Below are 17,022 nucleotides of genomic sequence, written 5' to 3'. Positions count from 1 at the left end.
TTCTAAATCTGAGGCAATAAAACTTGGTTTATGGTTGTGACCCATCTCTGTTTGGCTGTTCCATGTGTTACTGTCTCATACTGCTGAAAATCCCGACACACGAGCCATGCAGAACACAGCCAAGTGACCGAGATTCTTATGACAGGAGAAGTGTGCGAGATCCCAAGCTCATTTTGAGCATCACAGTATATCACAATGGTTTGATAACATTTTGACAGCAGAATGACACAACTATCAAGAGATGAAGTATTCTGTCACACGACAAAAACTGCTAGGCTTAGAGACAAATTGTAAAATTCAGCACTGCTGTCAAGGCACAAGGATCTCCTTTACCTGGATTTCTTGTATAGTGTCTTCCTCTTTAGTGTCCGTTTTTTTCTCTATTCCCTCTCCACGTAGCAAGGCTTCCAGAGTTGTACTTTCTGATGTGAACCCATCTTTTTTCAGAGGCAGATCAACTTCTGAAAAACAAAACACACTGACTGCATGTATCTCCCCAGGCAGCTAACAAGCAGAAGGACAGAGCTGGCAAGCAGAAGACTGACAGTCCTTCAAGCTTGTTTCTATCTTGAAGAAGAATTCTTCAAGTTCTTCTTTTAATCTCTATGGATCCCCTTACAGGATTCATTTCTATTTTGCTGAAAATTTGCTATCTTTTCAATTACTGTTTGCTTACAGGAAAAGAAGGCTGGACATACTGTATCAAGAGGAAATAAAAGAGGGAAAAATATTTCTCCTTTATGTAAACTCCCTATGCTTCAAATAAAGAACAAAACCAAGGCTTTCCTAGACACTGAAATAACAAATATGAAGATCTGGTCTTTTAAAGTTGCAAAGTAGTTTAGTGTAATTTAGCATCTGTCACAGTTTATACAGAACAGCTACAAGCAGCACTTCCCTACAGCAGGGCATGTTCCACGTGTGGCGAAGTGGAAACCTAGTACGTGGGGTCAATGCTGAGAATCAACATTTTTTTAAAAATAGCCAAAAAAAAAAAAAGGATGTGCATTGAATTTTCATTGAATATCGACTCCCATTTTGGACTAGATATAATACCCAGTTTGATTTAAATGGGACTACACAAATGAAGAACCATCAGCCAACACAGTTACAAGTGCAGAATGTAGCCCATATAACAGGATGAACCTCAGCCACTGCAGTAAGAACCAAAGTGTGGCTCAGGGGGAGGCTTGGGGCATGGGACTTTAACTGGCAAAGAGGGTTTATGAGGAAGCCTGATGCAACTTGCCATGCAAGTGAAGGAGCAGAGCATACCTCCCCTTTGGAATTCTGTCACTGGATTATGAGATGGTGCAGTAGACATGCAAATACAACATGTTAATTTTAGCAAGATGTTAAAATACACCCAGTAAAGAATTACATTTTCCTTGTAGATCTTGGCTTCTATCCTACTTGTGTAGGTGTTCATTCAGAGCAATTCTATGGTAGGGAGACATCCTGAATGTCTCTTTACTGACAATGCCAAGATGTGGATTTCTCAAGTACTCCCTCCCTTCTAAAATGAATTCCTTCCTCTTGGCCAATAGATTTATAAAGTAATAATGCACAGGATCAATGCTTACAAATCAGCATCTGCTGCGCTGATTTCACAGCTCTGTCCACTTTTCATCTTTTAGAACTGTCTTGTGTTCCCCAGTCTGCTTGAAGCTCCCTGCTTTTCTATCACCTTGAGTTGTAAACTCTGCAGGGCAGAAATTCTTGTGTTTATAAAGCCTCAAATCACTCCTGCAATCCAAATAATGAATGAACACTTCCACCTGGGACAGTAAAGTGCAATCTGTTTCCTGGGGGCAATTGTGTCCCAGGATTATGTTTGCTCTATATGTGAAAACCTCTAAGCCAGCAAATGATTCAGGGTCCCTGATCAGTGCTTCCACAACATGCTTGCTCAAGTCTTCTAAGTGAGAGAACACTGCTCAGCCAATAACCACATAAAATCCAGCAAAACTTCCAGCAAAACTCCAGCAAAAGCTATTCTATTCATGGAGGGAGAGGCCGAGTAAACCCAAACCACCGGGATTTTCAAAGGAAACTCCTAGGACAGCCAACACAATGGGAAGGGGTCACAGTGAATTGACCCCTTCTCATTGCAAGGAGGTCTGTTCAATCAGGCCTCTGTTTTTAGCATCAAGCTCTGCACACCTTCCCCCATTATGCCACCTTCCCCACCTTCTCCTTTTTTTGAGCTATAAAAAAATGACAGAGAAGTCAACAGAGAATCACACAGACTGAAATTCCCTGTATGAACACCTAGTACCTCCCTCTGGATGCTAAATCCAGACATTTCAATAGAAAGAAAGGGTTTTAGACTCGATTTATGTGCAAGTCACAACACTTGAATCTAAAGTCACTAAGGAACCTCCAAAATCATCTCTAGCTATGTGTTCAGCTTTGTTTCAAAGTCCTGTGCTTAGGTGTAAAAGGGCATTTGTTTTGTATTGTGAACCTTGCAGGACTGCAAAATCCAACAGGTCATCATACATTCAGCAAGAGAAGAAGCTTCAAGCAAGCTCAAGGGCATCAGTAACAAACATTGCTTCACTGTGACAAGCTATGCCTGCCTCTGATATACTCAGCAAACAAAAGCATTAGAAAAGGGAATGAGCAAGGAAGGGAGGGGATAAGTAAAACATATATGAAAGGAAAACTAGCTCCTGTTTGTTCCAGAGATACTGAACATTAAGTCAGGGGAAAAGGTAGGCTTAAAGATAGCTGCCCTTTTTTGACCTTAAAAAAGCACGGTTGTTCTGTGTGGTGCTGCCACCTCCCACCAGCAACACTCCAGGAGGCTTTTCATGCAAAGCTCTCAGAGCATTTTTTAATTATTAAATTTAACATCCCACTGACAAGGCAGTATAAGGTAATACTTTCATTCCCAGTTTACTGTTGAGGAGATTGAATAACCAAGAATTAAATTAGAAAGGAGGATATCTGGGGAACAGAAAGTCAGGGCAGTTGCCTTCCATCTGCCCACTAAGGTAACAGCTATTCAACTCCTTTATTTCCTTCTCTGCTGGTAGATTCTTGAGGCCATTTTCATTCCTAAGCAGCTCTACAAAGTGGGAAATGGCGCTCTCTCCTCACTATCTTATCTGAAATGTAAACTTTACAGCATATAAACCTACAAAGGTCCATAGACAACACCTTTGTAATGAATTCAGTCCCTGTAATGAATTCAATCTTTCTTGGAAGATGGCTGGTCTGTAAAAGGATACAGTAATGAAGTCAGGAAATTTTATTTCCAAAACACTTTTTGAATCCTCAGAGATAAAAACCTTCAAAAATCTAAAAGATGTTTCAGTTTACCTAGAGAAATGGTTAAATGCTATCTAATAGGTCAGTCCTGAGGGATAAACACAGTATCACTTCCAGTTATCCTAAATCTGGGTCCTTTGGAAATACACAGAATAGCCCATCCCTTTCTGAATTTTGATACACTTTTTTTCTCAATGTCCTCCTACCAGAGTGAGTTCAACAGTTGAACTACGGCTTGAAATAAGGAGTGTTTCACTTTATTTATTGCTTGCTTAGCAGATTTATTTATCTTCTTGCTGTAAGATAGGGAAAATAGAAGTTCCTGACCAAACTTCTTTTCACATTTCTTTTTATTCCTCTCCTTTTGAAGATAAACAGTCACAATCTTTTCCATCTCTCTGCTGTGAGAGCTTTTCCATATGGCTTTGTCATGTTAGACCTCTCTGAACTTCCTCTCATTCTTCAATAATCTCCCCAGGATGGACCAATACTGCACCTGATATGTTCAGATGAAGCCACAGCCCCCATTTAAACAAATGCATTACAATATTCTTCATATTACCCACAGTATTATCCCTCGGGCAGCATCCAGGATCTTAACAGTCTCCACAGCTGCATGCTAGGCAGGATTATGAACCTTGTAACAGGGACAAGAACTTCCAGCAGGCAATACTTTCGACACACAGGTAACAAATTAAAATGTCCATCCCAGTGCCCATTCCCAAAGGACATTCAGACGCCCCCCCAAAGAGGCCAGCACAGACCTCCCTGGCCACAACTGCTTCAGACAACTTTGTACTATGAGCAAACCTTTGTACTTTACAACGTACTCCCTCTCTCTCCAGTTTTTTCATTACTATATTGCACAACACTGGACTGAACACCAAACCTTGATGCACCAGCTCTTAGCCTTTCTCTATAAAATTCTTTGTTTCATTTTTTCTTTGCTTCATATTTTATTCTAAAAGTCTTGATCTGCAACAATGCTTTGTTCCTCTTTGGAGAAGACCAAAGGTCTTCAGAAAGTCTAAGTAAATTGTCAACCTCCTTATCTATTAATTCTTTACATGTCATGTAAAGAATTTTAAGAGAGTGGTGAGACATGATTTTCCTTCTGGAGGGTGGGGGAAGTCAGTCAGAACCTCCTATATCATCATTTCTGAGGTGCTTTACTGCTTATACCTAATTACTGTTTCAATCAATTTCTTAAATGTTCATGTAGAATTTATGGCTCTTTAAATTCTTGAATCACATCCAAATCCTTTTTAAATATAAGTAATAACATTTGCTACCCACAAATTGTTCTAAATTCTTTCTATTGTAACTCCTAGTTTGTACCACAAGCTCTTCTTCAGACATTGCAATTTAAGAGAACATAATCTTTATTACAAGTAATAACTACTAGTAACAGCAATATAACTAAAAGCTTACTCTTTTATATATAACAATTTTAAGACAGCTTGTAGGTAAATTTCCTTTTGATTAGTATTGCAAATGCAATAGCACCTGTTTAGTGTAGGAGATGCAGGAAATAGTACAGACCGAAAGCCAGAACCATACAAAATAGAAGAGTGAAATCACCAAAAATCATCAGTGAAAAAGATGTTATTTCAGAGTCCTTCCTGTTTTAATAAACCAAGCTATTATTGGTGTCACAGCTAAATGTTATGCATATAGTATAATTCGAATGTGTGTGTACATATAATTGAAATTTATGTTTCTTAACTTGGCAGAGTCCTTTCCATAGTGATTAAATTAACGTGGTTATTTCTGTTTACCAGCTCAGTGCAACAACCTCTGTATTTATCAAGGTCCTTAAACTGCAGTGGTAGCATCTGAACAAGCACCCAGGCCAGTACCATTCCAGTATCTGTTTTCTGTCGACATGCTGCCTCCAACAGAATCACATTTTCGCAAATCCTACAAAATGGTGGGCTTTTGCAAGTTTTGATTCACCAAAATAGCAGCACATGCCTGTCTTTAAATATGCCACATTTGGTTTACAATGCTTTGGGAGCTAAGCAACTTTTCAGTGTCTCTTTGAAACATAAATTAAAAACAACCATCCCTTTTTCTATACAGTGAAACGTATTTGTTTTACAATGGATCATTTCCATCTCCACAGTAGCAGCTGCCACCCAAGCCATCATCTCTGTGCACTCGTAAGCAGCTCCATTTCCAGTTCTAATTGGGAACAGAGATACTTATTGGGTGAGTTCCAGCATGATCTATCATGCCAGAGACAGCTACTATGCAAACCAAAGCAATCCGGCTTCCAAAAACCCTCTTAGACAAACACTGACTTTGCACATAGATTCTTGTGTTTTTGTTTCTTGGTACTGTTTTTTTGGAACATATAAAAGTGCCAAAGGAAACTATATATTAGGAGTCCACGAACTGCTCTTTAAAATGGATAAATCCAAGGATATTACCTTAAGAACCGCTGGCTCTTTAAAATCATATAGGTGGTCTGAAAAAGCCACCTAATTCACAGCAAACAGAACTACTGCTGAGCGAATGCAGCCACTAAGCTCATTAAGACGATGTGGCAGGATGTGTCTGAAAGTGCAGCGCAGTGGCTCAGCAAGCAATTAAATCCCATGACAGTTTAAAATGAGAATCTATCAGTGTCACAAGAGTGTGAAGCCTCAGCATCTCTGCTGTTCCCACCCCCAGCGTTTTATTTATGATGGTGTATTGGGAACATGGGAAGTCAAAAAGATAATAATGAAATATGCCATATAAAAACCAGATTAAGCCTGCTCTTCTTTTGGGAAATATGCAGAGAGAGAAGCTGTCTGTTAGCTGTCGAGTTTGCAAAAGATACCATCTTTTGGGATGGTGCTCTCTGCCAGCAGACAGAGTGCCCCGGGGGAAATGGTGGTGAAAAACCTAGACAAGCAGCATCCATCCATCCATCATATGCTCATCTCCACATCTCCAAGGCACAAATATAGCGCTAAGAGTGCAAAGGGTGGGGGCAGGGGGGATGGAATCCCTTAAGAAAAAAAGAGGAGACAATGCTTTATGTTGAATAGCTGGATGTTGTAGCTTTTCTGTAAGTGAACAACCAGATTCTCCTCAGCATGTTTGCTTCCTTGCTTATAGTGATTTGTTACTGTCCTTGGAAGGGATGCTTTCACAGTAACAACCACAACCAGGTACACTACAGGCAGGGCTCTGCAAGCTTTTCTCTTTAAGCATGCATCTGCCAGCACAGCGCAGTAGCGATCTTCATTCCTCCTGCAGACCTGGATCTTCAAAACTCTTCTTTTCCTGCACTGTCACCTGCTATCCCAGGAGCAGTTGCTACACGCTACTGCCATTATGCTCTAATCTTCACCTTCCACGGTCCCTGCTATCCCAGCCCGTAATCCCAACACCACTGCAATTCAGCACCCATCTGCAGTAAACTTTCCAGTGTCAGTTCTACACTTAGAGTCCTCTCCAACCCCGATTCACAGGACCTTCAGCCATCCCAGCCCTGGGTGTTCCCCAAAACTAGACTGCTGATAACACGGATTCTCACAATGGGTCTGTAAAGCCAAACAAATGACACTAGAGGCTAGTAAACATCAAATTTGCTTAATTTTTAATCCAAGTCAGATGCAATAAAGCCATGGCTGGACTGGAGATTGGAAGGCTTCTCTGGTAACCCTTTGTCTCCCCCTCCAATTCCACCCTCAAACCTCATGCCTACTATTGCACTCTCAAGGTAAACGGTGCCACAGTGAGAATGAGAATTAGGTTAAATAGAAAGATAAACATGTTTTAGAAGCAAGATTACTTGAAAACGAGAGGTTATTTGTTTCTCTGTAAATAAACCATTTTGCACAGAAAGAATAGTTTGGAGGACTATCCTCCATTAGGTGAAAACTCCTCTTTAGGGGCAGAGCACAGCTCTGCTCTGCACCCACACGGTGCAACAAACTGAAGCCATGGGACCCTCTAATGCTCAGAAATGAATCTTATTAAACACTTGTTGCAAATTTTAGAGCTTACTGAGGTTTGGCCTAGGGAGCACTGGGAGACCGAAAAATCCCAATGCCTCCCTAGCACCTCTTACTGCAAAGCTGCCACTCTTGTAAGATTGGGGGAATGGGGCAATGGCAGGGAAAGAAAGTGAAGAGATGAAAGACAGGAAGCTGTGATATGGGGGGACTATAACTTTCTTCAGTCTCAGCATAAACTGCAGAAAAAGCAGAGGACAACTTTGAATTTTAAAATCAGGATCCAATGGAAAGATTCTATCAGCTCCTGGCTAAAACATGTCTCAGGGTGCTACAATATGTAGGAGAAATAAAATTGAAAAAAAAAAAAAGAGCAGAGTCCCTCAAACACAAGGTTAGGTATTGTTTAGCTTAACCCATCATCAAAACATGGACTTTACAAGTAGATGTATTTCTTTGGCAGACTAGAATGCCTCTATAAAATCTCACAGTAAAAAATAAAAATAAAATAAAATAAAATAAAAAACAGCCCTCTTGTTGGTTGTCTTTTAGAAGTTTTTTACAGATTTATTTCTCAGCAAACATAAATCATTGTCACATACAGTATACTGTACCTGCTTTTCAAAGACTGCCAAATTACAATATCAGGCTAAATGCTGGATCAAATAACTACCCTCAGTGTTCAAATCATAAAGGAATATCTCCTGTCAGTAACATTATTCTAGCACTCACTTGCATTCATGGTCGCTCTTGCATTTGCGTTCTAGATCGGCTCAAATCACAACCACAACTTAGCAGAACCAGAACAAGCAAACACAGTAGATAGCATCAGGGGACAGAGGCTGGGTAACGACTAAAATTTAGAGAAAGTTCCTGCTTATCTTTCCAGGCCTTGCATCACCCTGACATGGCTTCTGGCCTGTATGGCATAAGAGAATAACTTGGTCAACCTATCTGCAGGCGGTCATGTAGATACACTCACACAGATGGATGGGCCTTTGGCCTCTTGACTCGTCAAAAGAAGCAGAACCTGCTTGTTATCCAGTACCAAGAAAGCTATCAGAAAACATGAGCCACTTTGACACAGTACAGTCTGCAAACTCTAGCAGGGAGTGGACCTCCATCGCAATCAACTGTACCATTTCCATACGTGACAGCACCGAATCTAGCCTCATACATAAACCATACATAAAACCATCCATACCTTAACCTTGCTACAAATTCCGTGATGTTTTGCATAGCTTCTCCTCTCCCTTATCGAGGACAGTGGAGGGGATACCTTTAGCAAGAGATAAATCTCTGTAATGCAGTTATCTCTCAACCACAGTGCGCAGGCATCCCAATTAATTCAGACTGGGCCTAGCAGAGCCGGCACCAAGCCAGAGCTGATAAACCTGCCAAAGCCAATCTGAGTCCTGCAGTGGTTCCTGGGAGCCTGCACTGCGCTTTCTCCTGTGCCGGAATGAGGAGGGGGATTTGCTTGAGCGCAGTGCTGAGCTCTAGCTGCCTCCGCATGCTTGTGTGATGCTGCAGCTCAGTTAATGATGCCCTTCCAACACCCCAAGCACCAGGGAGCAGGCAGAGACACCCTGGCAGCTCTAAAGGCAATAGCACAGATGCGGAAGGGCTTATTAGTACTGCGCAGCCAGATTACAGGTGTCCTGGCCCTCATCCTGCATTTGTGTCTGTGAAGCTCCCAGTTGCAGGAGCAAAGTGCTCAGCAACCCAGGCAGTGCTGGGAAGCAGGACAGCCACATTTGCATGGCACAGTGTCTGAAGAAGTCAGCCACGCCAAGCAGAACTGGTTCATCACGCAGGGCTCAAACACATATAAACCACTGAAGAACAGAAAGGCCACAGCAAAGTGACCAATGATTTTAGCAAGGGATAGGGAACAATCATCCTAGACGCTGCCCTTGGCATTGCTGCTGCCTCCCTATGTGATCTTGGGCCAAACTCTAACAAAGGTACCCTCTGTGTTTCCATCATCTGTCAAAAGGAGATAGCCTTCATCTATCCTCTAGGGTTTGGTAGGACTTGTTTAATATTCATAGGCATTCAGACATTCAAATAAAATGCACCAAAAAGGCAAGGTGTTCTCACAGGTTCTCACAAAAAACAGGTTTAAACACTTTTTTTTTCCTACTCAAGAAAAACACTGAACTATTTTCACAGATACCAGGCTTCACTGGCCAATTCACAAACCCCAAAGAATATGGATAATATTTACTCATACGGTAAGATGCATCTGACAGATGAAGCTATTTAATTGAAAAATGTTATTATAGGAAGGAAGGCTTGTAATAGAAAATGGCATGAGATGCTAGTAGGTATCCTTTCAGAAATGGGAAAGAACAAAGCAAATCATGTACTGAGATGCTCAGATCTGTTGCCACAAAAAAGGCAAGAAATTCCAAGAGGCCTATAAAGCGTTTAAACAAAAAGGTGAACTCCAGAATTAATAACAGAATGGTAAACAGGAAGATTAATGGCACCAGAGAAAATGCAGATGGTGAAGCCCAGCCTGCAGGCTCAGCAAGACTCTGAATAGGGAGGGGGAAAAGGCAAGGTGTAAACAAGGTGACCTTCAGAGCCACTGGAATGCCTGCCAATAGGCCAGCCAGAGGGCATCCCGAGACACAAATGTGCCATCTGGGGTAGGCTGCCTCATGACAACATGAACAAGATTTGTCTTTCTCGGAAATTGCAGGGAGGCAAAATGGGTAGCCGCAGAAAATCTGAGCATTCGTTTAAAAGGGGTGCAATTAAATACACACATTGGGAAATGATGCTATCTCTATATATAGGAAAATATGAAAGAAGGACTGTGAGATTTCTCTGAATAGCCCCACTCAGAAAGGTCTTGTGTCCGCTTGTAAAGCCTACACAAGCACGGTGTGGCGGAGGAGAAACTGCTTTTCACCAAATATATGTTTTTCTTTAGGGTCTATGCTTCAGGTTTAGGATAAAAAGAAGGAAAAAAAAAAAAAAAAGAAAAAGCACAAACTGCAAAGCAGCCCTTTAAACCCATGATGGTATAAATTTTCCCCATCTTGGCATAAGCCTGTTCACTCCAGATGGCACATTTGGGTTGAAAGCAGGTAAAGACTCCTCAGATAGATCTCTGTGTCCAATATCTGCTTTTACGGAGTTCCCTTGCTCTGTCTTAGTGCTTAGTTGGGTCTTGAATCTCCTAATAAGCTTTGTGCACGCCTGGGAGATCTCAGTTCTTTGCCTCCAGTAAAAAGTGGGAGAGAGAAATCTCCTACCACAGTTCTGCAGGGGAGCCTGGCTCTTTCAGACGTGGTGCTTAGATCATTGGTGTTAGCCAGGAAAATTAAAAAGTAAATGTAATCACACATTTATTAAATACGTCAATCACACACCACACTGGGCAGTGCTAACAGGAGCAATGCTATCTCTAAATAAGGCTTCTACAAAGTAAGCCAAACATGTTCTGCTATGATATCCAGAGGCATGATTTTTAGGGAAAAACAGAGAAAGCAACCGCATTGCAACCCATCATGGAAAAAATCAGACCATAGCTCTGGGATTCCAGCACAGGCAGTGAACTCACATCCCTCTTTTCCTCCCAGCCTGGCTCAAAGTACATTAAATCTGAGGATTTCAGGCAAAAGTGGCCCATCTGAGTTCAGTGCTGAATTCAGTTAATTCAGTGCTAGGTTTACAAGCAGACATATCTGAATGTTTTTGATTCTGCATACCAACAGCAATGAAGACATTGTCATGACCTCCAGTTTCACAGCATGAATCACAGGTGCTGGATGAGCTCAGGCAGCTTGTGCAAAGCTTATGCAGCCCCAGCACTGTGGTATCAAGCAGGCTAGACTCAAGTGAGCTTGCATTTGCTGACATAAGCTGCCATCATGGCTCTTGGATGTCAGTACGTACCTTTTCCCAGACAGCCCCATCACATGCCTCTGTTGATTGCTTTTTGAATAGAACAGCAGTGAAGAGATGAAGTACATACCTGAAAACACTAAAGTGGTATTGAAGAAGGAATCAGGAGGAACAAGGGAGAAAAATAGCAAGATGGAGGAAAGATATCATATTCCTTCCCCTTGCCTATTGCAGCTAAACTATGGCAGGCTTGTTCTGAAAACTGCCACAGTAAACTGAAAAATGGAGGCTCTGGACCTTGAATTATGCCTTTTCAATATCTCTCTCCTTTCTCCTCTCTGCTAACAGAGAAATGCTGTAAACTCCTCGATCCTAAAAATGTAAGTTCTGGGCCTTCTCCACACCTTACAAAATACAGCAAAAATAGATGATAATGGGGGAGGTGGAGAGAGAGCCATACAAGGGGAAAATAAAGTGAAATAGAGAATAGTTGCTCTTCTCTCCTATCCCCCAGCTCAGCTTTCATTTCCCTTTGTTCATCTAATGTTGAGCCAAACTAAGCCAAAGGAGCTGCCGTGCTGGGCTACAAGATTGATGGCTGCAGGCAGACTCCACAGTGAAGAGACGGATGACTGGTCATTTCCCCTGATGCACCGAGAAACATCCATCCTTGCAGCCATGCTGAGCCCATTCGTGCTCCTTTTGAAAAGAGAGATAAACAAAGGCAGCCGGAGGCACCTGAGTGTCCTTCTCCCTCAGAAGGACACAGTTACACTCCTCTGGGTTCCTTGAGAAGGTCGCTCTGTCCATCCCTGAACATCTGGCTGTGGGATTTGCTAACTCTCTCCCTCCCCCAGCAATCATCCATCTATTAGAGCACAGTGCAGGTCGGAAGAAAACGGTGAGGAGAATGGTGTGACAACCTCATCAATCTACAGCTACACGCTTGGCTATTTAGTTTTCTTTACGCTGTTCCTAAAATGGGGAGGGGAGGTTGCTACTGGTATGAAAGAGTGAATTGTGGAAATGGCAAAGTGGATTGGAGTGAGTCCTTATGACTATTAAAATGTTGTACATGTACTAAAGCAGTAGGGAACTAATTAAGATTCAGGATTGAAAGCCAAAACAAAAAAGTTGGATGCACTCTGGTTCCATCTGTAGCACTTGCTGAGAGTTCAGATGTACTTGGGTATCATCTTTAGCAGACAGAGGCTAATTTTTTTGTCATTATTATGATTTTTCCCATTTAGATATAAAAAGAAAGCTCCCTGGAAGAATATACTGTAAGTATATTTATAGTGCCATCCCTGGTATAGCAGCTTCAGAGACTCCTTCCTATTTAGTTACTAGTTTCTTTGTTTGCTGATACTGTCCTGGTCTATAGCATTGCTCACAGATAACAGCCTCCACATTGCCAGTTCTCCTGCCGTGCCGCTATCTCACTTAGGCAATGAGCATTGCATGGCAGACGTACCCATCGTTTACAAAGGTAACATCACTCTGAAAAGTCCTAGAGCTATGAACTTCACTTTGTCAGAGTAGCACCTATCTGTAACTGTCATTCACAGGCACTGCACCAAGGACATCGTGAGAAGATAAAAGTATTCAACATCTCTTAAAAATACAAACAAATGAGCCACTTGTTTAGTGTTTAAATGTAGTTTTAGTGCACTAACTGAATGTCCCATCTTTGAAAATTTGTCTTTTATTCCCATCATGCAATGCTGTTTATTTTAGGCCAAGAACAAAAGAATTTTCTCCACAGCGTTGGAGGACATGCATAGGATATTAATCATGACCATGTGTGTTTCTAAGACATCCACTCCATACTTCCCGAGGGCAATTACATGCATTCAGAAGTGCATCATGAGCGAAGTTTTCATCCCTTCTCCTACATCAAGAACTACAGCTTCAGCTGATGGAAATTGCTGCTCACTATAGTCTTTAGGGAACTGCATCCACCTACAACAGCTAAGGTACTGGCCCTAAGTCACCTTGTTAGTTTAAGGGGAATCACGCTCCAAGTGCATCCTAAGTGAGATCTCTGGTCTGGAAGAGGTTGCATAGAAAAGCCATATATATCTGTTCTGTACTTTATTCCCCACCAAACACATATTGCATTGACTATCCTTCCCCCAAGGAGTTTATTATTGGGAATGGACTCCATGGCAAACACCAGTGGTGTCTGAATTCTAAAGCATAAAATATCTGTGGTTTATTAGACAATCAAACACAAAACGCAATGAATACTGAAATGAATTGAAATCCAGTAAAAAAAAATACTTAATACCTCTCAGATATACAATGGTGATTTACAAGGGGGTAAAATGTTTACATAAGAATGGGAATGACAGACAAAACAACAACCAGGAAAGATGGTGGAAGGTACAAGGACCGGGGAGAGGAAGCCATCACACTCTTCATTCTACTCTCAGCAAATCTGTAAAGCTTGGCTTGTAAGATTTCATACCGGACTTTATATTAACATTTACTGCTCTTTCCTTTATATATGCACCAGAAAAATATCACCTGCTATAAATTTTATATTTCAGACTACAAAACAATTTAATTTTCTATGTGTCAGAAGAACAATAAAATTGAATAAAAGATTTTTAACAATATTATTTTGAATGCAATGACATTCCATAACCTCTTTGTTCTTTTTGTTAGTACTTTCTTGTATAAAATGGTGCACAGGTTCTCCTAAATGGTTAATCTAGTAGCCTGGTGATTTTACGGGGCTCTATCTTGCAAGATGCTCAGTACCAAACCTGCAAGTCTGGTCCAACCAAGTCCTTTACACGTGGATTTAATTTTAAGCATGTGACATGTCCCATTAATTACAAAAAGATCACTCATGTTCTTAAAGCCCAAGCTCAGGTGCTTTCCTTGACCGGGGATAGACAGCTTGGCATCTTAGAAGACTAAGCCCTGGGGACTTGATCCTATAAACCCTTATTCATGTGATTACCAAAGAACTCCAAGGATTACTCACACGAACATACAAAATAGAAGCATTGCATTAGAGAAAAGATACCTATTTCCTAGGATCCTGTGTCCAGCACTTGCATCTAAACTATTCTTATGCTTTACAAAAACACTTTTGCCAATACAGCTTACTCTTTTTAAGGAATTGGTACTGCTTACACCAAGAAAAGTGCCAGGAGGTTTGCTGCCAAAGCTGCTCAGGCTCAGTTTTAGTTGCAAAACTTCTACAGGGCTGCTTCTCAGCTGCCCCTCCCCTTTGCTGGAGAGCAGACAATTTGTGCCTTGGGGAAAACAAAACCGCCAGGTTCCAGTTGTTCCCCCATACACCGTCCCTTGGCACTTTCCCAGGAGTTCCCTTACTCCTTCCTCCTAACAAGCCCAGGGGGGACTGCTTTGACAACCCACTCCTTGGCCCCCCAAGGCCCGCTCTGGGAGCACTGACGAAGTCTCTCAAAGCCGCCTTTTCTCGAAGAGGAGAATCCCATCCTCAGCCCACCTTTCAATGTTAAAAGCTGTTGATTTCAGCAATAAATAGTTCTAATGGTTACTTACAGGCATCGATGTTAACTTCATAGAAAGGGGATATATTCCACAGCACTTTACCTCTCCAGTAGGAATAATGTCTCCTAGAGACATTGCATTCACAGTCAGACCTTGGCAGCTTAGGAGGCACATGTTGAAAAACCTCTTCTCAAAGATGCTTCCTAGCAGCCAGACGTAGGTCAAAGACAGAGTAATGAAGAACAGGAAAAGAACAAAACAATGCACTGGATAACACAGAAAGGGTGGTAAGAACACCAGTAAGCAACCACCCAAGCAGCCTCAGGTATTTCAAGCCAATACCATCTCAGCTGCCTGAGTCCTCCAAGCTTTCCTCATATCTTGCAGATCAAGTCCCAGGAGATGACCTACAGACACATTGCAGAGGCTCTGACAAGTTCATCAGCACGACTCATTTCTTTGATTTAATGGCCTACTACAGTGATACAGTTGCACCAGATCATTTTCAAAATGGCCTGGCTTCAAAGTCACCGTAACTCTGCTTTCACATGTACATTAAATACAACTGAGACTACATGCCAGTGGAGAAGTCACCTCCAGGTGGCTGCATGGCTTCTGAAATTACAACAGCCTGGTGGGGGGGGGAGATTGGGGGGGGATGGGGAGGTTGCTGTATATGCAGTCTACATCGTCATTCTCAGGGACAAGACCTGGAGAGCTCAGAAAGAGAAAAAATTAACAGTTTGCAAAACTGCTTTATCTTGTTTAGTTGCTACTTCTGCTTTAGTTTGACCACTAGAGCCAGCAGGGTTTGGCTTCAATAGGCTTTTGATCAAAATCCAGAGAGATTCCAAAGCACAGTGGCTTTTGCAAGCAGCTTTCTCCCAGTTATGCAGACTGGCTCAGCCACACAAGAACCAAGAGTAAACCCAGGTGATTCATATGAGCAATCTTAGCTAACCAACACAGTTCTCATGGTAAAATTGTGCATATAAAATACTTGTAGTGACCTGTTCCAGATCCCACAAGTGGAAGAGAAACTATTTACAAAGTTAATCCTGTAAATTCTAGTAGCATGACGGGAGTGGAGCAGCAGAAGCAATGTTTTTGTTTTCTTGACTAGACTATTTATAGCAAATTATTTGCTTTTCTAGAAAGGAGTGTGTTTTATTTCCATACCTGTGAAATCATGTAATCCCATCTGGGAGAAAATATGTTTCCTTTTATCCTTGAGCCGACTGAACTGAATTAGTCTAAGAACTTGCACCTTAGCACACGTAACAATACCCAGCATGGATGGTATACAAACTAAAGGAGGAGTTAGAAGTTACCACAGCGCTGTCGACCATGGCAGTTACACAGGGAATACAGAAGGCCAGCTTGTCAGGGGCCAAAATGAAGCAAGAAGAGTTAGTTACACTGTGCAAAACTTCAGGTATCTTTCTAAAGTTTACACTGCTCAGCTAGCCTTATGAAATCCGACCCAACGACTCACCTATGTTGAGTCTCTCTATTTGTATAAATGGGTGTGTAATAAATTACTTGTTGTCTTGGCCACCATGGGGCAGATAAGTCCAGGTTTTGCACCAGAGTTGATATACTTTCATGTCACTTTTGCGAGGCTACATGATGATGGCCAAAATGTTTAAACTAGCACTTTAAAGTCTTGGCAAGTGTCAGACTTTATTCAGACATTCCTTTTTATTTAAAGATACTCCCCTACTCCTCCCAAGCTCTCTAAAAAGATTTATTAACTAACCGTTAGGCACTTCTCTGAGATAGACAAATTGAGTAAGTGTTTTAGCACCTCCATTTTACAGACTGAGAAGCAGAAAGAAAAAGAAATATTCCATTGGCCTTGTGCTGTGTAGTCTTGAATGGCACACAGGCAATATAATTATGTGATAGTGTGGCAGATCATTAAATGCAGAGGTTGGCATCTCTACTGTAGCCTGGTAATGGGACAAAGATATTTCACTGCAGGACTTCCACATTGTGATTCAGTGTCAGTGAGTACATGCAGAAAGGGACAGGTTCTCTGGTTTTCTTAGTGCCACATGAGAAAAGGAAAGCAAACTTTATCTGACCAGAGATTCAGACTGCAAAAAGTCCCCATTGTAGGAAGAATTTAAGGGTGGTGGATGAATAGAGTCTGGTTAGGATGGAATAGAGTCTGGTTATATATGTGTGTGTAAAAGGAAGAAACAGATTCAGAAGAAGATCCCACACTTATGTTTTTTTTCTTGGTGAGAGAAAGTTACATTTTCTAACCTGAGTCATAGCTCAATGTGTAAAGGCCACACTTTCCTGTGCTGCCATGTCCTGCTGTGAACAATCTGAAGGCAAGATTAGTGGCGAATTGGAGCCTACTGTTTTGATGGTAGCATTGATGGACTCATCTGTAAGCTGCAGGCTTATCTGATGAATAAACACCTACTTAAATTTA

The 17,022-nt window shown here is 41.6% G+C and overlaps 1 protein-coding gene across 7 annotated transcripts in view; it reads right to left on the bottom strand.

Moving 5' to 3' along the window:
• The window catches only part of DPF3 (double PHD fingers 3), a 162,748-nt gene that overhangs the window by 66,147 nt on the left and 79,579 nt on the right, over positions 1-17,022 (bottom strand). For all 7 annotated transcript variants that reach the window (XM_040560605.1, XM_040560607.1, XM_040560606.1 and 4 more), the window contains exon 4: positions 334-461. In XM_040560605.1, the coding sequence (XP_040416539.1) occupies positions 334-461 (128 nt within the window). The remainder of the gene's footprint in view (positions 1-333; positions 462-17,022) is intronic.

The sequence above is a fragment of the Cygnus olor genome, chromosome 5 (assembly GCF_009769625.2).
Source record: "Cygnus olor isolate bCygOlo1 chromosome 5, bCygOlo1.pri.v2, whole genome shotgun sequence".
Taxonomy (NCBI): Eukaryota; Metazoa; Chordata; class Aves; order Anseriformes; family Anatidae; genus Cygnus; species Cygnus olor.
This window is presented reverse-complemented; position numbering and strand designations above follow the sequence as displayed.